At 47.8% G+C, this 25,223-nt stretch overlaps 1 protein-coding gene across 1 annotated transcript; it reads right to left on the reverse strand.

The window, feature by feature from the left end:
- Positions 1 to 458: 458 nt before the first annotated feature.
- Positions 459 to 24,804, reverse strand: LOC309540124 (placenta-specific gene 8 protein-like). The gene is made up of 5 exons (XM_082236814.1): positions 24,661 to 24,804; positions 18,663 to 18,803; positions 16,090 to 16,214; positions 15,431 to 15,539; positions 459 to 1,358 (listed from the first exon to the last, which is right to left on the reverse strand). Exons 2-4 carry the CDS (start codon positions 18,772 to 18,774, stop codon positions 15,435 to 15,437), a joined length of 342 nt encoding a protein of 113 aa, XP_082092940.1. The 5' UTR covers positions 18,775 to 18,803; positions 24,661 to 24,804; the 3' UTR covers positions 459 to 1,358; positions 15,431 to 15,434.
- Between the last annotated feature and the right edge of the window lie 419 nt (positions 24,805 to 25,223).

Raw genomic sequence — 25,223 nt, forward strand, 5'->3', positions numbered from 1 at the left:
TTGAGTGGTACGCTTCCGTTTTGAGTGTTATGCTGAGGTCTGTCTGTTTTTGCTATTTATTTTGTGTTTTTGTTTTTGCGGCTCTTATTGTTTTGTTTTTGTGACTGTGTGGAACCTTGTTCAGCTACTGATTGATTCATTGATTGATTGATTGTGTGACTGCAGTACATTGTTTATTGCTTTCATTTTATGGATCAGTGGTCTCGTTGGATAGTAAAATTCATGGTAAATTGCTGTTTTAGGGGTTGTTTTTAAGTCTGAAACGGATGGATCCATTTTGCATTACTTTCTATGGAAAAGAGTGCCTTGGTTTTGGAACGCTTTGGTTTTGAAACGGATTTCTGGACCGGATTAAGTTTGAAAACCAAAATGCCACTGTATTGAATGGTGTGTGTGTGTGTGTTTACCAGGATCAGGTGTAGAAGAGGGAAGTTTCACCAGCAACATCACAAGGAGAGTTTTTGTTGTATTTGAAATATTTGTTTATTTAAAAGCATAAACACTGAACACAGGGGAGCAGGAAAACTCTGAGACGGATTGTGGTAGTCTATTAAACAGCATAAGTTCAACCCCAGAAATAAACTCATGTCCTCGGATCCTGCCAAGGCTCCTTTCATGGCCAGCTGAAAAGATGCAAACCTCTCGACTCTTTCACTGGCTAGTAGATACATTCATGCTTTCTCTCACTCTCTGTAGCTGCTACCCAGCCGAATGGCATTTATTCAACCACAAGCCATCAAAAGCCGTTAATGTTAATTTATAGAGGCATTTGTCCACAAATAATAAACCAAAAAACCTAGAGAAAAGTATACATATATACTAAAATTATTACAATTATTACAGATATGAAATTATGTCTAGTAACGTGCATCGCCTAGATTGGTGACCATAAGTAAAAGGTATTTTTTAATCAACAACAATGATAATTTATAGGAAGGGGGAGGGATACAATATGTACTTCATGCATGCTGGCCTGGCTTCTTTTATGGAAAATTGAGTGGCTTACAAAGCTTACAAGTGTGCTTATTCGGGTGCGTAGCAAATGGAATGCAGTCAGTATCTGGTTGCCTCTAATGGATCTGGGAGTTGGCATTTTGCAACTTCTCTTAAACAAATTATGCCTTTACTTAAAATAATCCAGCAATCAGCCCCAAATTCTGGCAATTGGCCCAGAAGCCTTCAAACCTCCCCACCCCCCTAAAAACGAATAACAACTGTCTCAGCTGTATTTTTTCTGGTTAGATGACTACCAAGTTTTGAACACTGTACTGCAGCAGAGTGGAAATCTCAACACCAGGTTTTGAAATACATCAAGTTCAGGGACACACGAATATGCAGGTTATTGAATGCAGGAACACCTAAAATACAGCAAAAGAGATAAGAGCTATTTATAATGCTTCCGGGTAGGTAACCAGTCAAATGGCGCAACATTAAGCACTTAAGCAATTGGACTGAAGCAAGGCTGAGAGGCTGGAAGCAGCAACATAGGCCGACACTACAATTCTATGATTCTATGATGCTTATCCCAGATCAAGAGAAGTAACAGTCCTCTTCTATTCTGCCTTGGTCAGACTACACCTGGAACACTGTGTCCAGTTCTGGGCACCACAATTTAAGAAGGATGTTGACAAGCTGGAACATGTGCAGAGGAGCAGCAAGTATATTATTGGTACAAAAATGGAAGCAAGAAGAATTACCGACGAAAGAAGAATGGCAAATGAAATTAATGGACTATGCAGAATTAGATAAATTAACAGGAAGGATTCAAAACCTGTGGGATCAGAGATTCTTAGAGGACTGGGGTAAATATTTGAAAAGCAATTGTGATAAACAGATTACGCTAGCAGGACTGCAAGAGGTTCTGTAAGGAGGATTTTGTGAAATATTGCAAGGAAGACTTTGAAAAGAATTATTAGCTAAGGACAATTAAAAATAGAGAAATAAATAGAGAAATCAAGAAAAGCAGAACAAGTGATAAAGTGATAAAAAGTGATAAAAAATAGAGAAATAAATAGAGAAATCAAGAAAAGCAGAACAAGTGTGATAAAGAATGGAAAATCTTCAGAGGCTGTTGACGGAAGTCTAAAATATTGTACAAGGTAAGAAGTTATGTTAAATGATTGGAACGTATATGTTATATATATATATATATATATATATATATATATATATATATATATGCTTTCGTAGATATATATATATATGCAGGTTTTGGTGTCTTCGGGTGTCTTCCCGTGTAAGAGTCGGGGTGTCTGGGCGACGTTTCGACGAGGTCTCACTCGTCATCTTCAGGCTGGTGCTTTCGGCTTCTTGTTACTGGAACAGAGCAGAATCTGGTGTTTGAGTTCCTATAAATACTGTTGAGGGGTGTGGTGTATAGCCTCCAACGTTCTGGGCAGAGAGGAAGTTCCTAGATTAGTGTGCCTTTTCTTCTTTTGTTCCTTAATTACTTGAGGGATATCTTGAGTGATTTCATGAGTGATATTCTGAATACCATTGGGTGGGTCATTAAGTGTAGATTAGTTGCTAAAGCTTTCGTGTCTTGACCTCTTGAGCTTGTGAAGAGTTTTTCTGAGAAGATGGCTGTGCTGCATTTAGTTGTGCTCTGGCTTGGCTTCGTGTATAGGGGCGAGCTGTAATTTTGTGCCTTGTGCCAGCCAGATCTGTGTAGGGATTGCAGGGGGGTGCAGCATCCGGAGGTGCCACTATAGTTTGGCTACTGGATGGAGTCTGTAATATGTCTGTGGAGAGGGTCTGGGTTTGGGTCTGGTGTGGTTGATTGGTGACGGCGTTCTGTGTGCCTCTGGTTCTGGTGTCGGTTTTTGTGGGGAGGGCTAATTTCCAGATGTCAGGCAGGCGGGACGTGTTGTCACGCTTGTTCATGTTGTGAGGGTGTTTCTCTATCTCGATGGCTTCCATGATTATTCTCTTGTGGTGATGTTCCATGTTAAAGAGCAATTTGGAATCTGCAAAATTAATTTCGTGTCCTGTTTCTTTCATGTGTTGGAAAAGAGAGGAAGTTTTTTCTTCTTTTTTGACGGCATTCTTGTGTTCTGCGATACGTGCATTTATTCGTCTGTTTGTTTGTCCAATGTACGTGGCTGGGCAGACTTTGCAGGGTATTTCATAGACCCCTTGGTTTTCGAGCTGGATTTTGTCTTTTGGGTTTCTGAGGATATTGGCTATTTTTTGGTTGGTGCAGAAGGCTGTTTTGATATTGTGTTTATGGAGGATTTTGCTAATTTTGTCTGTAGTGCCCTTGATGTAAGGAAGGAGGGCCATGCCATTGCTTTCTTCTGTGTCTTGGTTTTTGGGGGGTGTTTCTTTTTGGATTAGCTTCGTAACCTTGTTTTTCTGGTATCCATTGGCGATTAACACATTTGAGAGATTCTGTAACTCAGTTGTCAAGTGGTCTTTGTCAGCCAGGCGTTTGGTTCTGGAGATGAGAGTCTTGGCTACGGAGTTTATTTGTGCAGGGTGGTGGTGTGATTGTGCATGTAAGTAGCGGTTGGTGTGTGTGTTTTTCCGGTAGATAGTGTGTCCTAGGGAGCCATCAGGTTTTTTGTAGATTAGGACGTCAAGAAAGGGGAGTTGGTTGTTGTCTTCTATTTCCATAGTGAATTGTATTTTGGGGTGTAGGCTGTTGAGATGTGTGAGGAAGCTATCTAGTTTTTCTTTCCCGTGTGGCCAAATTACAAAGGTGTCGTCAACATATCTGAGCCAAAGTTTGGGTTTGTGTTCTGACTTGTCTAAAGCATTGGTTTCAAAGTGTTCCATGTACAAATTTGCGATGACCGGTGAGAGGGGTGATCCCATAGGTGCTCCTTCTATCTGTTTGTATCTTTGTCCATTGTGGATGAAGTACGTGTTGGTTAGGCAGTACTTCATCCACACGTACTTCATCCACAATGGACAAAGATACAAACAGATAGAAGGAGCACCTATGGGATCACCCCTCTCACCGGTCATCGCAAATTTGTACATGGAACACTTTGAAACCAATGCTTTAGACAAGTCAGAACACAAACCCAAACTTTGGCTCAGATATGTTGACGACACCTTTGTAATTTGGCCACACGGGAAAGAAAAACTAGATAGCTTCCTCACACATCTCAACAGCCTACACCCCAAAATACAATTCACTATGGAAATAGAAGACAACAACCAACTCCCCTTTCTTGACGTCCTAATCTACAAAAAACCTGATGGCTCCCTAGGACACACTATCTACCGGAAAAAAACACACACCAACCGCTACTTACATGCACAATCACACCACCACCCTGCACAAATAAACTCCGTAGCCAAGACTCTCATCTCCAGAACCAAACGCCTGGCTGACAAAGACCACTTGACAACTGAGTTACAGAATCTCTCAAATGTGTTAATCGCCAATGGATACCAGAAAAACAAGGTTACGAAGCTAATCCAAAAAGAAACACCCCCCAAAAACCAAGACACAGAAGAAAGCAATGGCATGGCCCTCCTTCCTTACATCAAGGGCACTACAGACAAAATTAGCAAAATCCTCCATAAACACAATATCAAAACAGCCTTCTGCACCAACCAAAAAATAGCCAATATCCTCAGAAACCCAAAAGACAAAATCCAGCTCGAAAACCAAGGGGTCTATGAAATACCCTGCAAAGTCTGCCCAGCCACGTACATTGGACAAACAAACAGACGAATAAATGCACGTATCGCAGAACACAAGAATGCCGTCAAAAAAGAAGAAAAAACTTCCTCTCTTTTCCAACACATGAAAGAAACAGGACACGAAATTAATTTTGCAGATTCCAAATTGCTCTTTAACATGGAACATCACCACAAGAGAATAATCATGGAAGCCATCGAGATAGAGAAACACCCTCACAACATGAACAAGCGTGACGACACGTCCCGCCTGCCTGACATCTGGAAATTAGCCCTCCCCACAAAAACCGACACCAGAACCAGAGGCACACAGAACGCCGTCACCAATCAACCACACCAGACCCAAACCCAGACCCTCTCCACAGACATATTACAGACTCCATCCAGTAGCCAAACTATAGTGGCACCTCCGGATGCTGCACCCCCCTGCAATCCCTACACAGATCTGGCTGGCACAAGGCACAAAATTACAGCTCGCCCCTATACACGAAGCCAAGCCAGAGCACAACTAAATGCAGCACAGCCATCTTCTCAGAAAAACTCTTCACAAGCTCAAGAGGTCAAGACACGAAAGCTTTAGCAACTAATCTACACTTAATGACCCACCCAATGGTATTCAGAATATCACTCATGAAATCACTCAAGATATCCCTCAAGTAATTAAGGAACAAAAGAAGAAAAGGCACACTAATCTAGGAACTTCCTCTCTGCCCAGAACGTTGGAGGCTATACACCACACCCCTCAACAGTATTTATAGGAACTCAAACACCAGATTCTGCTCTGTTCCAGTAACAAGAAGCCGAAAGCACCAGCCTGAAGATGACGAGTGAGACCTCGTCGAAACGTCGCCCAGACACCCCGACTCTTACACGGGAAGACACCCGAAGACACCAAAACCTGCATTCCTGTACCCGTGAAAATCTACGAAAGCAAATATATATATATATATATATATATATATATATATATATATATATATATATACACACACACACATGTGCAGAGGAGGGCAACCAAGATGATCAAGGATCTGGAAACAAAGCCTTATGATAAACGATTTAAGGAGCTGTGTATGTTTAGCCTGGAAAAGAGGAGACTGAGAGGAGATGTGATAGCCATCTTCAAATATTTCAAGGGCTCTCACATGGAAGATGGAGCAAGCTTGGTTTCTCCTGCTCTGGAGGGTAGGACCCAAACCAACAGATGCAAGCTACAAGAAAGGAGATGCTGACTAAACATCAGGAAGAACTTTATGACAGTAAGAGGTGTTTGACAGTGAGAGATGATGGACTCTCCTTTGTTGGTGGTCTTTAAGCAGAGGTTGGATGGCTTCTTCTTCTTCTTCTTCTTCTTCTTCTTCTTCTTCTTCTTCTTCTTCTTCTTTATACCCCGCCCATCTGGCTGGGTCCCCCCAGCCACTCTGGGTGGCTTCCAACAAAACACTAAAATACAATAACCTATTAAACATTAAAAGCTTCCCTAAGCAGGGCTGCCTTTAGATGTCTTCTAAAAGTTTGGTAGTTATTTTTCTCTTTGACATCTGGTGGGAGGGCATTCCACAGGGCGGGTGCCACTACCGAGAAGGCCCTCTGCCTGGTTCCCTGTAACTTGGCTTCTCGCAGTGAGGGAACCACCAGAAGGCCCTCAGCACTGGACCTCAGTGTTCGGGCAGAATGATGGGGTGGAGACGCTCCTTCAGGTATACTGGACCGAGGCCATCTGCCACAGATGCTTTTGTTGAGATTTGGGGTTGGACTAAATGACCCGTGGAGTCCCTACCAGCTCTGCAGTTCTATGATTCTATTATTCAAATGCTGGATAGAAGCCCTACTTTCATGACAACCTGTAGTAGCTGTTGAAACTGTTCGCTCAGCACTGTGGTCGTTCATTAAGGGACCATAAGAAGTCAGACCACCAGCTTGGTATTGTCTACAGTACACTGATGGGCAACAGCTCTCCAGGATTTCAGGCAGGAGACATTCCCAGCCCTACCTTGAGGTGTTGGGTGTTGAACCTGGGACCTTTTGCATGCAAAGCATCTGCCGTGGCACTGAGCTCGAGCTCTTGGGTAACATGGGAAGTGGCCCTTAGCATCAGGGGTTCCCAGCTGTAAATTGGGACCTGTAGTGATGAACGAAGGGTTGTGACTCTGACGCTTTGGACCATGCTTCCCTATGGCTGCCCCAGGACCTACGTGCTCCTCCTCTGTGGAGGAGCTGGCGATTGCACAATTGCACATACAGAGGCAGGAAGCTGTGGCATGCAAGGTTCTGCCAGGTAGCTATCAGGCCAGTCCTTGATAGCTCCTCTCATCTTCAGGGCCACACCTGACCACCCTGTTGCCTGTAGCCTAGTGGGAGGGCATCTGACCTGCATGCAGAAGGCCGCTGGTTCCCTGGTGTCTCCAGGTAGGGCTAGGGATGCTATCCAGCTGGAACCTCAGAGAGCCACTGTCAGTTTTCAGGTAGATAGACCAAAAGTCTGACTTTGTCTAAGGTAGCTTCTGGCGTTTGGGGACCACAACTCCCATGTGGAGGGCCCTTGGGCTTGATGTTCCTCACCACTGTCTGCTCATAAGTGTCCCACTGAGTTCATTGGGGAGACATATTCCCAGGTGAACAGGTACAGGGTTACAGCCCAAGGCAGTAATATGCCTTAACTGTTTGACACCTCAGCGCCCTTGACCTTAATGTATTGCGTGCTTGATAATATCTAGTAAATGTTTATGGAAAAAAGCAGAAGCGTTTGAAAAGTTCGCTGAGGAGAGAGGTGCGGCCTCACAAGCAGGGCGAAAATCCGCCACCAGAAAGCTATAAAACTGAGGGGAGTGGAACCTACGTCAGTCTCATGAACCTGCTGAAAGGGAAAAGGTGGCTGAATGGAGTCCTGTCTCCCAGGCCTTCAGGACTCTCAGGACCTGCTCCCCACGTCCCCTCCACTCGCTGGCCTTGCTCCAGGCTCTTTTTAATGTTTTGGCCCACCTGCGATGTGTCCTTGAACCCTGATACTGATCTTGCTTGCAAGCATGGAGGATAAGAGAAGGGTGTGTGAGTTCTGGGTAGAAACTAGCCTGCTGGGCAAAGATCAAATGTGCATTAAGGTTACATAACGATAACGGGAATAAGCATAAATTGCACATGGGGTTTGAGAAGCGTGGGCTAACGATGGTGTCAGAGTCATTTTACATAATCTCGCGTTCCGTACTGTTTGCTCCAGCAAAGGTTTCGGGCTGCTGGTAATTTCTGCTGAAATCCTGTACAACAAATATTTGGTAGGGGCGGGTTGTCCCGTTTTTATTGTGCTGAATAAAGCTAATTGGGATAGATAGTTCAGTCAGTAGAGCATGAGACTCTTCCAAGCTCCACATTGGGCCAAAGATTCCTGCATTGCAGGGGGTTGGACTAGATGATCATCGTGGTCCCTTCCAACTCTACAATTCCATGATTCTACGACCAGTATCTGGCAATGGATCACAAGGCAATGTCCTGAGTTACATAGCAGGGGACTTTTGCTTTGCAGAATTTCAAGGTGTCAGGGACCGTGCTGAGGAGGGCTGCACTGAGAAGGAATGGTGGGAGCCTCCCCTTCCCCCTGATCTGGATCCTGAATCTTCCCAGGAGCAGGAGGACAGTATAGATTTGGAACAGTGGTTTGCAGAGGGGCATAGTGCAGAAGGCAGAAGCTGGGAAATACTGGATGGGGAACAGCTAGCAGAAGAAACACTGGAAGAGAGAGAGAGAGTTAACAGATTCACAGTCTTTGGATAGTATCCACCCACTTCCCTAAAGTCCTGGAGAGCTCAGAAAGTGTCAGAACAGAAAGCACAGAGGTTCCAAACTCAGATTACAAGATTTAGGAGTGATGTAAATTAATAGGGATGGAATAGGGAGTGAGCTTAATTGGGAGCCCCGCCATTCTGGTTATATGCTTTCTTTTGTCCTTCGCTGTGTTTATTAAAGAAATGAACTCATAAGAATTCTCTTTTGTTTGATCTGCTCATTTACGGCCGTGGGTGAGGAAGCCGATTACCCAAAGCCTGACACAAGGCAGATATTTTGGGATTCTGGGATTGGTCCCTCCTTACCTCTTCCCCGTCCCCCAGTCATACCTAAGGACAACAGAGAATGCATCTGTCAGAGCTGCTACCAGGTCCCAGCTCACATAGGACCACGCCACACAGCGTCCACTTTAAAAGAGTCTTTATTGAGTTACAGGTTTCATTTCCGAACTGCAGCGTGCAGCTCTACACCTTCTGCCCTAGGTCGGCGAAGACCCATCTGAGTCCCCGCCTCTTGCACACCAGCTTAATACCCTAGCCTTGCTCCACCTCCTTCGCCTCTCCCTACGTCTCTGGGTCCTTCTGCCCCCCTGGGACTCCTCCCTTCTACTCTCCTCTGACGCTGACCCCCCTGATCCTTCCGCTTCCTTTCGGCGGGCTTTGGGACCTGGCTCACTCTCCGGGCTGCTTACTGCTCCAGCTTCCGCTGCATTTGAACTTGGCGCGCGCGCCCAACTCTCTACTTTCCTCTTGACCGTTGCCTCGCTCTCTGAGGAGGGCGTGACCACCCCTGACTCGTGCCCTCCCTCCTGCTGACGGCCTCCGGAACCCGATGCCTGGCTGCCTTCCTCCCTGCTGCTCTCAGTCTTGAGCGTGGGTCCCGACTTCCAGCTGCTGCTCTCTGAATCTCCTCTGTTCCCTTCCTCCTGGGGTGTCCCCCCGGATCCCCCCCTTGCTCTGCTCACTGGGGCTCCCTTTTGGGAGTCCTCTGACTCACTGCTTAGGCTTGGAGATCTCGGGTCGTCATCATCACTCATTCTCCCTTCGGCTTCCTCCCCCTCGCTCTCTGTTTCCACCCTTCTCTGCGTCTCTGCTTCTGAACCCCTGACATCCATCCCCCCCTCGAAGCCCCCCCTTCCCCCCTCCCCGCTGTCAGGTGTGGGTGCTGGGTGCTCCATCATCATGGGAGGGAATGCTGGATACAGGTCGCTCCCCGTGGGTGGCCGCCAACTGAAGACCTCCGAGTCTTCCCCCTCGCGGTCGTCGACGTTGACTTGTTGCTCTTCCATCTCTGTACCGCCGTGCTCGAACCCGAGGTCCTCCCCGAACACGTCCATGTCAGTCTCTGCGTCGGTCGCTCGACCTGGCATCTCCAGCCACTTCCTGCGCCATTGCTCCTCTGGTCGATCGTCCCACCAATACGAGTTGCCTGATGCCGAACCTGCCGGTGAACCTTCTGGGGAACGGGTGCTCCGTGCGGGTTCCCCTTCTGAGTCGAATCCATGGAACGTGCTGGAAGAAAGTGTGGGTGTGAACAACCAGTCGTCGAAGAAGCTCGCTGGCATGGGTTTGTGTGGGAAGAGGGCATGAAACTCGTCCTTGAGCAGGGGTTCCTCCAAAGCGTAGTCTGGTACCCAGCTATTGGCGCTGGCCCGGGTGCCCTCTCTGGCTAAGAGGTATTCGACTCCCCCTTCCCCCCATCTGGAGTCCAAAATCTCCGTGACCTCGTTGATGTGGTCCTGGTGCTTCACCCCCCGCGTCTCCGTCCGTTCCCGGAGCGGACTTGGCGCCGTCCCTGGCTCCTGGAACCTGTGAGGTGCCTTGTAGGGAGTGAGCACCGACCTGTGGAACACCGGATGCATTCTGGAACCCTCCGGCAGCGCCAGTCGGAAGGCTACCGGGTTGATCTGCGCTTCGACTTGGTACGGACCGATCTGCTTGTGCCCCAACTTCTTCTTGGCAAGTGACCTGGTCGGCACTGCGTGGGCTGCCAACCAGACCCAGTCTCCCACTTGGATCACTTCGCCAACCCGCCTGTGCTTGTCAGCTTGCACCTTGTAGGCGTGCTTAGCTAGCTCCAGCTGCCGTCTGAGTTGATCGTGGACCGCCTGCAGCTCTGACGCGAACGCGTCCGCCGTCTGTGGTTCTCCTTCCCCCACTCTCTCCAGTCCCGGGAAGGTTCTGGGATGCCTCCCATTGTTGGCAAAGAACGGCGTCACTCCTGTGGACACGTGCTTCGTGTTGTTGTAAGCGAACTCGGCTAGCGGCAGGTAATCCACCCACGTCGCAGGCTGTTGATTGGCATAGCATCTCAGGTACTGCTGCATGATGGCATTGACCCTCTCTGCTTGCCCGTTGGTCTGCGGGTGTCTTGCTGATGCCAGATTGACCTTGACATTTAGAAAACCCATCAGCTTCTGCCAGAAAGACGAGATGAACTGGCGTCCGCGGTCGGACAGGATAGACCGTGGCAGGCCATGCACTTTGAACACGTGATCTATGAACAGTTTGGCGGTTTGTTCCGCCGTGGCCACCTTCGCACACGGAATGAAATGTGCCATCTTGGTGAACAAGTCCACCACCACCAGCACAGCTGTCTTGCCTCTCGAGCTGGGTAAATCCGTCACAAAGTCCAGGGCCACCCTCTCCCACGGTTCAAACGGCGTTTGCAGCGGTTCTAACAGTCCCGCCGGTGGTCTGTGTACCGGCTTGGCCCTCTGGCAGGTGTCGCACCTCGCGACGTAGTCCGCGACCTCCCCTCTCAGCCTGGGCCACCAGAAGTCTCTCGCGACTAATTCCATCGTTTTCTCTGTGCCAAAGTGACCGGCCGTGGGTGCGTCGTGCAACTGTTGCAGTACCTTGGCGCGAAGGTCGTCTCCTGGTACATAGACAGCTCCTTTGCGTAGGAGCAAGCCGTCCCGCACCTGGAACTCGTCCGTGGGAGCCGTGCCTCTGAGCAGTTCCGCCATCTTGTCTTGCGCGAATGAGTCGTCCCGCAATGCACGTCGCACCGCATCCAGGTCTACTGTAGCTGAGGCACACGCCCACGCCGTCGGTGCGAAGATGTGCATGGCCGCCGCTGGCGTCACCTCTTCTAGGTATTGCGGTTTTCGGGACAGTGCATCCGCCATGATGTTGGTGTCTCCTGGGACGTACTCTATTCGGAAATTGAAGTCAGCAAAGAACTCCGCCCAACGTATCTGCCTCTGGTTCAGGAACTGAGCCGTGCGCCAGTGCTCCAGATTCTTGTGGTCCGTGCAGACCTGCACCGTGTGCTTGGCGCCGATTAGGAAGTGCCTCCACGCCTTGAAAGCTGCATGAATGGCCAGCAACTCCCTGTCCCAGATGGTGTAGTTCTGCTCCGACTTGCTGAGCTTTCTGGAGTAGAACGCTCCCGGCCGCCACACCCCCTGCGGGTCTCGCTGCAGCAGGACAGCTCCCACGGCTCTGTCTGACGCGTCTGTCTCTACCCTCAACGGTTTACTGGGGTCGATATGCAGCAGTTGCTTCTCCGATGCGAAGAGATGCTTGAGCGCTTGAAAGGACTGTTCCGCCTGCTCCGTCCAGATGAATTTCTTTTTTTTGGAGCTGAGCGTGTCCGTAATTGCTGCCGTCTGCATCGCGAACCCCTTGATAAACTTGCGATAGAAGTTGGCGAAGCCGACAAACCGCTGGACCTCCTTCCGGTTGCGCGGGCTCTTCCAATCCAATACCGCACGAACCTTGGTGCTGTCCATGGCTATCCCCTTGTCCGACAACTTGTATCCCAGGAAATCCACCTCCGTCGTGTCGAACTGGCACTTCTCCAGCTTGGCGTACAGTCTATGTTGTTGCAACCTGCTGAGCACCTCCCTCACGTCTCGGTCGTGAGCTTGCTGCGAGTCAGAGAAAATCAGGATGTCATCCAGGAAGCAGACGCATGTCTTGTAGAGGAGTCCCTCCAACACGTGATGCATAAAAGCTTGAAAACAGTGAGAGCCATTTTGTAATCCAAAGGGCATAACTCTGTATTCGTAGGTGCCCAGCGGTGTGAACATGGCCGTCTTCCACTCATCGCCCTCCCGCATGCGGATGAGATTGTACGCCCCTCGCAGGTCCAACTTGGTGAACACGCGTCCCTTGCGCACCGTCGCGAGGAGGTCGTCAATCCTGGGCATGGGGTAATCAGACGGTTTGGTCATCTGGTTCAAAAGGCGGTAGTCCACAACGAGTCTTTTTTGGGGCGTGTCTTTCTTTTTCACGAAGAAAACGGGACTGCCCCCCACTGCCTTGGACTCTCTGATGAAGCCACGCTCCAGATTATGCTCGATGAACTGTTTGAGTTCCTGCATTTCATCTTCAGACATGGAGTATAGCCGCCCCTTCGGCAGCGTCGCCCCCGGTAGGAGGTCAATCTTGCAGTCATATGGCCGGTGAGGGGGTAGCTTGTCCGCCTCCTTCTCGCAGAAGACCTCCAAAAAGCTCGCGTATTTGTGGGGGACCGCTTGCAACGTTCCCAACTGCAGTTGTGATTCCTCCTCCTCTCCCTCCCGACGGGGCAGGATGCAGTGTTCTGCGCAATAAGAGGAGCCGAAGATCAGTTGTCTCTGGTACCAAGCCAGTGTCGGACTGTGCCTGTCCAGCCAACTCATGCCCAACACAATGGGCGTGTCCGACAGTTGGGTGACATTAAAACTGATGACTTCCCTGTGGTTGCCAAGGCGCATCACCATCGGTGGCGTCTGCTTCACCACCTGCCCCCCTAGCAACTCTCTGCCATCCACTGTGACGACTTGCAGGGGCAGAGTGGCAGGCAATAGCTGTATAGCGTGCTGCTCCACAAAGCTCTGCGCTATAAAGTCTGCGTTGCTTCCAGAATCCACAGAAAGCGGCACTTCGATAGTGACGCCGTCGGGTAGCTGGAGAGACGCTGTGAGCTGCACTACTGGTTTGGGTGGGAGGGGATCCGTGGGTTGCAATATCGCTGGGGACTGCTTCACAGATGCGTCTGGCTGGGCCCCAGTGCCTCCGTCTCCAGCCAGACATCGTCGTTTCCCTGCTGTGGTTCTCCTTGCTGCGTTGCTGCAGTCACCATTGCTGAGGCTGCAGTATGCTTGTGGAGCCTCCGGGGACACTCCTTCGCCAAATGGCCTGGATCCTCGCAGATGTAACACTTCCTGTTCCCTCTAGGAGGCTTCGCTTTCACTGCTGCCGGTGCTAGGGCTCTGGCTGCTGACTGAGCCCTTGCACCTCCAACCTCCATCGGTTCCCCTCCCCCTCCTGGCGGAGGTGTGGATTGCGCACGCGCTGCTTCCCTCGGAACGAAAGAGAAACTTCTCGCTGCTTCGCGCCCTCCACGTCCTTCATCTCTGCACCATGGACGTTCTTCCAGCCTCACCCCCACAGTCAGCGCCCTTTGGACCACCTCCTGCGTGCTTCGGGGCCTCTCCCCCCTTGCAATTTCATCCTTAACCGCAGAACTTAGACCCTCCCAGAAGAGGTCTCTGACAGGGGGCGAATCCCGATCCCATTCTAAAGCACTGACCAGCGCAAAAAATCGGGCGTGATACTGCCGGACGCTCGCCCTCCCTTGTTTTAGTCCATGAATCTCCCGTCTGGCAAGATCCACATCAATAGTAGACAAAAAACACGCATCCATCGCTTTGATAAAGGCATCTGCATTCTGAAGCGCCGGATCTTTATCCCTCCACAAATTGCGCAGCCAGGCTTTGGCATCCCCATGCAAATGGGACAATATGAACCCCACTTTCTCTTCCTCATCTCTAAAGTCTTTTGCCAGCAGTTGCAGTGCGCACATTACGTCTGCTCTAAAATTAGGGTACTGTTGCAAAGTCCCATCGAAGTGAGCCACAAGCCCTCCTGCTCTCCGTGCCAATCCCACGCCCTCCGGTCTGGGTCCCGGTTGCCCTTGCTTAACAAGCATTTCAAACCTGGCGTGTAGGTCTCTGTAGGCGGCTGTAGTCTCCTCCTCCCGTTTCTTGGAAGCCAATACCTCTGAGGACAACTGGGTCACTGCCTCTTGCAGCGCGGAGATCCTCTGTTCTTCCGTCATCTTGCTAACCTTTGTGAGCTTGCTTACAGACACCCCTCTTCCTCCCCTAGCGGCTTCTGCTCCCGCTGCGAGGTTTCAGGTTTCTGAAGCTTTGATGAGATGGGTCTTACTGTCAGAGCTGCTACCAGGTCCCAGCTCACATAGGACCACGCCACACAGCGTCCACTTTAAAAGAGTCTTTATTGAGTTACAGGTTTCATTTCCGAACTGCAGCGTGCAGCTCTACACCTTCTGCCCTAGGTCGGCGAAGACCCATCTGAGTCCCCGCCTCTTGCACACCAGCTTAATACCCTAGCCTTGCTCCACCTCCTTCGCCTCTCCCTACGTCTCTGGGTCCTTCTGCCCCCCTGGGACTCCTCCCTTCTACTCTCCTCTGACGCTGACCCCCCTGATCCTTCCGCTTCCTTTCGGCGGGCTTTGGGACCTGGCTCACTCTCCGGGCTGCTTACTGCTCCAGCTTCCGCTGCATTTGAACTTGGCGCGCGCGCCCAACTCTCTACTTTCCTCTTGACCGTTGCCTCGCTCTCTGAGGAGGGCGTGACCACCCCTGACTCGTGCCCTCCCTCCTGCTGACGGCCTCCGGAACCCGATGCCTGGCTGCCTTCCTCCCTGCTGCTCTCAGTCTTGAGCGTGGGTCCCGACTTCCAGCTGCTGCTCTCTGAATCTCCTCTGTTCCCTTCCTCCTGGGGTGTCCCCCCGGATCCCCCCCTTGCTCTGCTCACTGGGGCTCCCTTTTGGGAGTCCTCTGACTCACTGCTTAGGCTTGGAGATCTCGGGTCGTCATCATCACTCATTCTCCCTTCGGCTTCCTCCCCCTCGCTCTCTGTTTCCACCCTTCTCTGCGTCTCTGCTTCTGAACCCCTGACAGCATCGAAGAACAATGTATTTTTACCACCCCTTCCACCCTGCACCCCTGCTCCTAGGCTGTAAACCGGGAATCACAAACCTTTCTAGAATATCCCCAGCTGCTTCCTCCTGTTGATATCTCTCTTGAGCTGACAAAGATTGCAGGGAGCACAGAAAGTGGTGGTGAGGCAGTCACAACAGATGGATCCCTGCAGAGAGTAAAAAAAAGCAAAATTTCATGGCAGAAGACTGAATTGTATTTTGATTAGGGATGGATGGATCATTCTGTTTCCAGTCTCTGCTGGTTTTCTTTATTTTCTTTATTTAAGATGTTATCTGCATAACACTTAATTGGGGAGTGTTTGTTGAGCAACCTGGAAACGCGAAACACAAATATTATCCAGTAATTTAAAAGGTTAGGTCCAGTCGCGAACGACTCTAGGGTTGCGGCACTCATCTCGCTTTACTGGTCGAGGGAGCCGGCGTACAGCTTCCAGGCCATGTGGCCAGCATGACTAAGCCGCTTCTGGCGAACCAGAGCAGCACACGGAAACGCTGTTTACCTTCCCGCCGGAGTGGTACCTATTTATCTACTTGCACTTTGAGGTGGTTTCGAACTGCTAGGTTGGCAGGAGCTGGGACCAAGCAATGAGAGTTCACCCCGTCGTGGGGATTCAAACTGCCGACCTTCTGATCGGCAAGCCCTAGGCTCTGTGGTTTAGACCACAGCGCCACCTGCGTCCCTATCCAGTAATTTACCGGTATCCTAAATTGAGTCCGGTAGCGAGTCCTCATGGCGACGCTCGGTCCACAGCAACAGCATTCTTCCATGTCCTTGGCAACTTTGCATCCTAGGCAGAAGAAGCAGAATGTTCCACATAGACCTAGAGAGAGGGGGGAATCAAACACAAAGGTTAGCATTTTCTCACCCTCTAGTATTCACGCAGCCAATGGAATTTCACTGCTTGGTCTCAGAAGCATTTAGAGGCACGGTGTCTTGAGATGAAGAAACACTTTCAAAGAGAGGACCACTTCTCAGGGTTAGAGCATCTATCTTGCAGACAAAAGGCCTAAGGATCCAATCCTCAGTATCTCCAGGGCGAGACTGGGAGTGCCCAGTGTCTGAAACCCTGGAAAGTCACTGCCAATCATTAAAGACAAAAATGACTCAGGGAAGGCAGTTCCCTAACTCCCAAATTACTCTCTGGCACCAATTGCTCTTGGGTCAACAATTCCTTGCGTCTTGGATTTCTTTCTGCAGTTACTACATGCAACTGGAAATTATCAGTCATCATGATGGGTTGGCCAAACTTGTTTGTGAGTTTGCAAAGACTCGCCAAAGGTGTGTGCAATTCAAGTCATAAGCACATACAGAGCCAAGGGCAGCGGAGGCTTAGATAAAAGGTAAAGACACACACATTCTGTTTTGTAAAAGTTCACTAAGCAAAAATTCATTTATCCAAACATGAGGAATTCATATCCAAGCCTTGCCATACACACCATAGATCCAGATACCCAAACAGAGCATTTTTACTTCCTCATTTGCATTTTGCTGGTTGGCTGAGGAATGGAGGTAGGGGGAGCAATCAGATAAATCAGAGCATTTCCCCCAATGTTTTCCTGGATTATTATTTTTTTGGGGGGGGGGTATTTGGGAGTAAAAATTCCATGGTCGGGACACATTAGAAATTTTCCAATAGGAATCACTGGAAATTATTGGCTTGTTATGTGAACACTTGCCCCTGTGAATGATTTCCATGGAATGCATGATGTCTGGATAGCAAAACCTATATTTTTATTATGTAGAATAATAATTAATCTCCCTGGGAGGGAAGGTCAGACCATATAGGCCACACCAGGGTCGCCCTGTACAGCGCTTCGTCTCTCCCCATATAAGTGAGTAGCTGTCCTTCTCTCCTATGGGGACAAGAAAAGGAGTCCACTTGGGGCCATTAATGGGGTGTGGTGCCATCTGATCTTATAATATGCTAGGGAGGAAATCTGTCAGCTGGACCTGGGCATCTTAAGACCTGCACTGCCAGAGCAGCCTTCAGTCACTGTGGGCTATTGATTTGATCTTGGTTGTTCTGCAACACCATATTAATGGCCAGAGAAGCAGTGGCGTAGCAAGGTCAGGTGGTACCCGGTCCAGAAAATTTCTTGTCACCCCCCCCCCCACACACACATTGAAATTTTTGCCTGCAAAAATGGTTTGACTTTATTTCACATTTTTTGGGGGGGAAGCCAGAGTTCTTGAGCTTTTCCAGCGGGGATTGCATGCCTTGCAACGAGGAGTCTGCCTGCCGCCCTACAGGAGAGCCGTTTTGGCAGCGGTAAGCCAAAGCATGCCAAGGCGTCTCTCACAGACGCTGAGTGCCACACGGCATTTTGTCACCCCCCTCGGAGGTGAAACCTGGGGCAGACCATACCCACTGCACCCACCTTGCTCCGCCCCCGCAGAGAAGGGACTGCAGTTCCTCACCTCAGGTGGACCAAGTTATCTGAGAAGCCAACGGGAGAGCTGGCTGGCCTTGTACAATTCTTGCTCCAGGGTTGGTTTCTCAGTCCAAACAACTTTTCAGAGGAAATCGTTATTCTAGAGACTGCTGTGCCTCTCCTCCCCTTCCTGACACCTCCCTTTAAGCTGCCATGTGTCCTACTTTACAGAATACAGTCCTCTGTTTGAAGGACTGCCAATCCAAATCCAATTTAAGGGCAAAGAACCCTGAAAAGAGATATCTAGGGCCTGGAAGGTGCCCAATAATTGACAGCACCCCAAGTTGAGAGCACCTGGACTGCAAACGGAGTAGATACGGTCTCTGCCCAGTATACCTGAAGGAGCGTCTCCACCCCCATCGTCCAGCCTGGACACTGAGGTCCAGCTCCAAGGGCCTTCTGGCGGTTCCCTTACTGCGAGAAGTGAGATTACAGGGTACCAGGCAGAGGGCCTTCTCGGTAGTGGCACCCACGCTGTGGAACACCCTCCCATCAGATGTCAAGGAAATAAACAACTCTCTGACTTTTAGAAGACATCTGAAGGCAGCCCTGTATAGGGAAGCTTTTAATGTTTGATGTTTCATTGTGTTTTTGTATATTCTGTTGGGAGCCGGCCAGAGTGGCTGGGGAAAACCAGTGGCAGATTCTACACTTCTTGCCCTGCATGGAAAGCCCACCTTGCTATTTGAGAATGGTCACACTAGTGTGTGATGGAACACTGAGAGACTGGCTTTTATAGAGAGAGGTTGGCTGTTGTTTTATAGTACAGCTAAATCGTGGCTGATGTTCAAAGTCCCCCAAGGCCATAAAACCCCAAACCTTTGAACTTCACTCACAAACACGACAGTCGCTGCCGCAGTCACAGAGGTCCGTCTGCCACTCAAAACTCCGTGTGGATGTGTGGCATTGTGGCTGGGTGGTGACAACAGGACGATAAGTCATTTCCATTTTCACAAAGTCTGGTTAGATATTGCTGTCTAGTGGGAGGGGAAAAAATACATTGGTTTTGAGACTTTTAAAAGTGCAGCTAGTCTCCGCATCATGCCCTTCAGCAAAACCTGCTGAGTAAATCATGAGATTAAGAGAAAGGAACATTTTCTAGATTAGTAAGTAGTTTAGGAGCAGAAAGCAGACATTAAGGGTGATTTCACAGTGCAGTGAGGGAGGGAAGCTTGTGGCTTTCCAGTTGCTGTTGAACTCCCATCAGATGTCAAAGAAATAAACAACTACCGGATGTTTAGAAGACATCTGAAGGCAGCCCTCTTTAGGGAAGTTTTTAATGATTGATGTTTTAATGTATTTTGAATCTTTTGTTGGAAACCGCCCAGAGTGTCTGGGGAAACCCAGCCAGATGGGTGGAGTATAAATAATAAATTATTATTATTAAAATTATGATTAACTAGAACTCCAGTTTGCTTAAAAATTAGGACGAAAAGAAATCCTGTTCCATTCTGATGATGATGAGATGGTCTTAACTTGGTATAAGGCAGTTTCTTATGTTCCTAAATCGGGAAGAATGCTCAGTAAACAGGTTGTCTGGATTGAAAGCAGCCTCAGGGCATAATCATGAAAAAAACCACAAATTTCATGACAAGAATTATTAATATTATTAGTAAAAAAACTAAAAAGCAAATGGCCAATATTGTCATTAGGGCTGGGTGATGTATTGATACATCGCCCAAAATCGGTTTGAAGTCCACATCATGGTAACAGTTTTGTAATATTCAACATGGCGATATATTGTGAAATATCACGTGTGTCGTATGTAAAAAAATAAAATTGAGATGTGGGAAAAACCATGAAGCCAACTCGTCACTTTTCTGAGGATTCCTCCTGGCCCTGTTGCTCTGTACAGTGGTACCTCGGGTTACAGACGCTTCAGGTTACAGACGCTTCAGGTTACAGACTCCGCTAACCCAGAAATAGCACCTTGGGTTAAGAACTTTGCTTCAGGATGAGAACAGAAATCGCGCAGTGGCGGTGCGGCGGCGGCGGGAGGCCCCATTAGCTAAAGTGGTGCTTCAGGTTAAGAATAGTTTCAGGTTAAGAACGGACGTCCGGAACGAATTAAGTTCTTAACCTGAGGTACCACTGTACTATTAAATAGCAGTTGCAACATTATGTTAAAGGTAAGTGAAAATGTATCTGTTTCAGACCTCTAAGCAGGAGCAGTTCCCAGGAAATTATGCAGTTCGCCTCTACATACCGTAGTTGCATCCTTATTCTCAGACACTGTGATATATTGGTCAGAGCCATAGCTAGATTGCGCCCCCTAGCCACGGACAAATTTGCTCTTCTTTCCACCTCTCCTCCAACTTCACCTTGCAATGAATTCTGATTGAAGGACACCAAGATGGGGAAGGTTGACGCTATATAAGCGTCTCCCCACTTATGCTTGGGTTACGTTCTGGGCCCCATAAAGTGAAATCCCATAAAGTGGGAAGCACCCCATTTTAATAGGGAGGAGGGCATGGGAAGAGGAGCTATGCCCACCACTACTGATTATTTTGATCCACAGTGGAAGATGCGGAAAGAACACAAGGTGTGCTCTAGGGTACACTTGTAGTTAATGAACTCTTGCCTTGCAAGAGCGTGATGGCAAAGCCAAGTAAGCCTGGCCTATTTCCTGACATGAGCAGATCGTGTGCCCGGGGTGGAATGTGCTTCTGCATCATCCTCTGCAACATGCAAAGTTTGCACAACACCAGACAGAGCAGAATGGGAAGTATTCCCCAAAAGCAGAGTGTCTGGAAATCACCGAGGAATCAAGGCTGAGATTGCGTACACACTGAACCTTTAAGGCACATTCAAAGAATTCTGAGCACCACAGTTTACCTCCTAAAGGTAAAGGGATCCCTGACCATTAGGTCCAGTCGTGGCCAACTCTGGGGTTGCGGCGCTCATCTCGCTTTATTGGCTGAGGGAGCCAGCGTACAGCTTCCGGGTCATGTGGCCAGCATGACTAAGCCGCTTCTGGCAAACCAGAGCAGCGCACGGAAACGCCGTTTACCTTTCTGCCGGAGCGATACCTATTTATCTACTTGCACTTTGATGTGCTTTCGAACTGCCAGGTTGGCAGGAGCAGGGACCGAGCAACGGGAGCTCACAGGGATTCGAACCGCCGACCTTCTGATCAGCAAGCCCTTGGCTCTGTGGTTTAACCCACAGCGCCACCTGCGTCCCTCCTCCTTTTTACCTCCTGCAGAACTGTAATTCCCAGAAACCCTTAACAAACTACGGTGCCTAGTATTGTTTGAGGGGGGTAATGTGCCCAGGATGCGCCATGAAGGTTTAGTGTGTACTCAGCTTGAGAGGGAGTGGGCCTGTCCACTCCAGATAAGCATCCCTTGAGCCTAGACCCACAGAGTTGTCTCCAGCTATCTGTGACTCATCAGTGAGACCCAGTGCCAGATTTAGGTATAAGCTAAACAAGCTATAGCTTAGGGCCCCCCTCTTTTGGGGGCACCCAAAAAACTTAAAAGGGAAAAAACCTGGATGTACATTTCCAAAATATAAGATAAAAAACAAATAAAATAAAACCTACATACAGCAAGAGTGTTTTGTAGGCTCCTATGGTGTAAGTAATGGGCCCCGCCTGCTAGCCTGCTCCCTAAAATATCACTGGTTTGCTCATTTCTATATATATATAGGGTGCCTACATTCTGCTATTTATAATTATTAGTTGTTTGCATCGTATATTTACACCTATCATTATTTCATGTTATAGCAAGTTTCTAGATACCAGATTATGGGTCTTTGTAAATTGTGTTTCTAAAGGAACTTTTGTTATTGCCAAATGTCAATGTGCTTGCATTATTAAGTTTGTTGTAAATAAAAAATCATCTTAAGTTAGAGCTTAATAATTATTTCACTATTAATGTAAGGTAAAGGTAAAGGGTTCTTCTTAATTGTATTTCACTTGAACAATTATTTTGATAAAATACGTATTTTGGTATGTGCAAATGGCTTTAAGATACCTATTAGTCATGTTCATTGATTTCTATGGGTAGGATAAACATTGGGTGCAACCCTAAAGGCTGATGGGTAGATCATGGGTCATGTTCAGGGCCAGCCAAAGCCATTTCACTCCTTAAGGCAAGGCAGGGTCCAGCATTTACTGACTGCAGGGACGGCGGAGACACCAGGCACATTTTGAAAGGCTTTGCTCAGCCTGGCAGCTGCTAGCAATGGCACCTTGAAACACATTCATTTTGGCAGCCTGGTCGTCCTTGGGATGGCAGCAGGGCGAGGGGATACACAATCTGCTGCCCTTCCTAGTCTGCCTCCTGAGACAGATAGCTTCATTTTGGCTCATGACAGGATCAGTCCTAGTCATGTTTCAAGTGGGAATGGTTACTTCCTTTTCCCCTGAGCTATTTCTTCTGAAACAGCCAGTTTACAGTTCCTTCTACCCAGCATGGTTGGCACTCACCAGGGCTATGTGAAATGGAAACCCCTGCTGCTGAAATGTCACAGAAACCACAAATCAGATTTGATAACCAAATCGTTCAGTGACCCGAAACCTTTCAGATCTGCAGATTTTGTGTGAGAATCAAGTGTCCCTGGCCATGCAAAGTGGGGCAGCTAACCATTTCCAAACGTTTGGGTTTGTAGCAGTGCTGCCAAACTGAAAGTGAAGTTGAACATAAATTGCATTTTGATTTGTAGTCTCAGCAGGTTGCTTTTGATGAAGCTGAGCGCAAGAAATCAAGCCAGGTTCTCTGTCTTCTCACATCCACATCATCCGTTTAAAGCCATTTTATACCAATCTAGGAGCCAGGGGTTCCCTCAAGGAATCCTGGGAATTTGTTAAGGGTGCCTCAAAGGGCCATTCAAATAATGTTACATTTGTAGTTGCCCTAAACAACAGACAAATGCTGCCGTTTAGCACAACCCCAAAGTCTTCTGCCTTCCTCAAGCTACCTCTTGTTGCCTAATGGTAGGACCAGTTCCGGCGATCTCTCTAACTTAAATATTGATTTTTTTATATTGTTGCAATCTGCCCTGGGACCTTATGGCGAAGGGTGGGTAAGAAATCCGTTTAATGATAAAAACGATAAGAATTAAAATGGTCATTCTTATTTTCCAACTGGCTGATAATAAAAACTAGAAGCCTTGTATCTAGCATTGTTCAGTTATTCTAAGAAACAGTGCAGTTTTGAAAGTGCCAGTCCGCCATCTTGGTTTAAAATGGAATCCAACTGCAATCGAACACAGATGAAAACCTGCTCCCTGATCTCAGAACCATCATCCAAGATTTGGTTATGATATCTTCAGAGGTGTCCAAATGCAGAGCAGACAAAAAAACTTTTCAAAATGTATAATAGATATATACCAACTGTCCAGTGCCTTGTGGACAGCTGCCTCCTGGCACCATCAGATCTGAAACAAATAATATTTTAAGCCACCACCCAGGTAGCCGATGGAAATCAATTTCATGGGATACAGTTATCATCGATAGCATATACGGTACAATCCAGTCAATGAAAAAAATTTTTAAGTCTCACTAATTTGAACAGAAGAGAGTTAAGCAGACACTTGACTCCTGCTAAAATTGTTGGGGATTGAAGATTGTAGCCCTTGTTTTTTTTCTTGTTTCAAAGGACTAGTCAAATCCATGTCAAAACAATCAGCATGCAAGGCCTAGCACAGCCTACATTTTAGATGCCAGGGAACTCATGATGATTCACAGATAATGCAATGCAGAGTTCATTAGAGCTTTGATTTATTGTTCCAATTTCCTTTGAAAGCTCCTGACGTGGCTCTCTTTGGAACATGAGGCGCATGCTTTGAAGGCAGGGCTTTATCTGTGCCTGGGTTCAATCCAAACACCTGTTGTCCATGCCAAGACACAACTTCAAAGCATGGAGAGTTGTTTAAGCAGTACATTTAAATTGGGTGGAACTGTACCACAAGAAGAAGGTAGTCTTCCACAGATGAAATGAGAAGCCACGCAACACATTATGTCAAATTGTGGCATTATTCAGCATTAAGGACTCAGACCACAAAGGTGAGAGAAAATAAATATAAAAAGCTCAGAGGTGTTCTGGAGACTTCTGTAGCAATGGTATGTTTGTGTATATACTCTCTCTCTCTCTCTCTCTCTCTCTCTCTCTCTCTCTCTCTGTGTGTGTGTGTGTGTGTGCATTTAAGACCCATTCATTAATGGGCCACTTGGCTGGAATTTTACGCACACTTAATTGAAACACCACGGGCCTTATTTCTGAATAAACTTTTTATTATTTGTAAACCGCCCTGGAATATTTTGATACAAGGTGGTACACAGTGAAAGCTGGTCCATTTACGCACTCAGGTCTACTCTTGGGCTCTCCCAACCTCCCTAACTTCAACTGTACTAGCCCCAATAGCCACCAGTAAGAAAGATAGATACAGTAGTACCTTGGTTCGAAACCATTTTGGATTACAACTACATCAAACCCTGAAGTGTGTGTCCCCTTTTTGGGATTACAACCCATTTTTTTTGGATTACAACCCTTTTTTGGGGGGGGAGGCCCCATTGGTGAAAGCGCGCCTGTTTTGGTTTACAACCAGACCTCCGGAACGTATTATGGTTGTAAACCAAGGTATCACTGTAGATAGATAGATAGATAGATAGATAGATAGATAGATAGATAGATAGATATAGTAGATAGGCAGGCAAAGGACTCACTTCCTAGTCATGAAAAACAGCTTGTGCCCATTATTCCCCCCTCACACGATTTCTTTGCTGATATGAAAATTAAGCATTGGATTAAATTCCAGACTTTAGGCAAATCAGTTGGGAGCTTTCAGAAATCCCAAATTAATCAGGGGAAAAAGAAACTGTACACATACCCCTTTGCTGAATTATCCTGGATGGAGCGTTTTCTTTCCTTAGATGAAATTTAACCAACACGTTTATTCCGCGTAGGGTGTTCACACCACAGCGAGGGAACACTGACACTCTCTGAGATTGTCGCTCGCTATTTATATTCAGGAAAATGAATTGTGGGTTACAATATTTGATCTGAACCTGATAGGGTGTAAAGACAGTCACTCGTTCTGCATGACAAATTAGTAAATTAGACGCCGGGGTTGCTGCTCTTGCACAAGTTGAGCATTGCAAAGGCTTGGTCTTTCCATAGTCACTACTGGATTACACACCGCTGGACTTAATGTGCTTCTATATATAGAGATGTAAAACCGGCATGCCTGCTATTGCGAGAAGTCCACTTTTAAATGAGCTAATATGATTAATTGAAAATTAAAACGAGTTAGAATGACTAATTTGTTTTAATATATTTTCCCCAGCTGGGGTAAGGAGGCACATAGGAAAAGAATCTCATGCCAATTTTGGTAAAACAGAGAACTTGGGGAACTTGGGGCTCTTCCCAAGTTGCTGAACTACAACTCCCATC

The sequence above is a fragment of the Podarcis vaucheri genome, assembly GCF_965113315.1.
Source record: "Podarcis vaucheri genome assembly, chromosome: 9".
In the NCBI taxonomy this organism is placed as follows: domain Eukaryota; kingdom Metazoa; phylum Chordata; class Lepidosauria; order Squamata; family Lacertidae; genus Podarcis; species Podarcis vaucheri.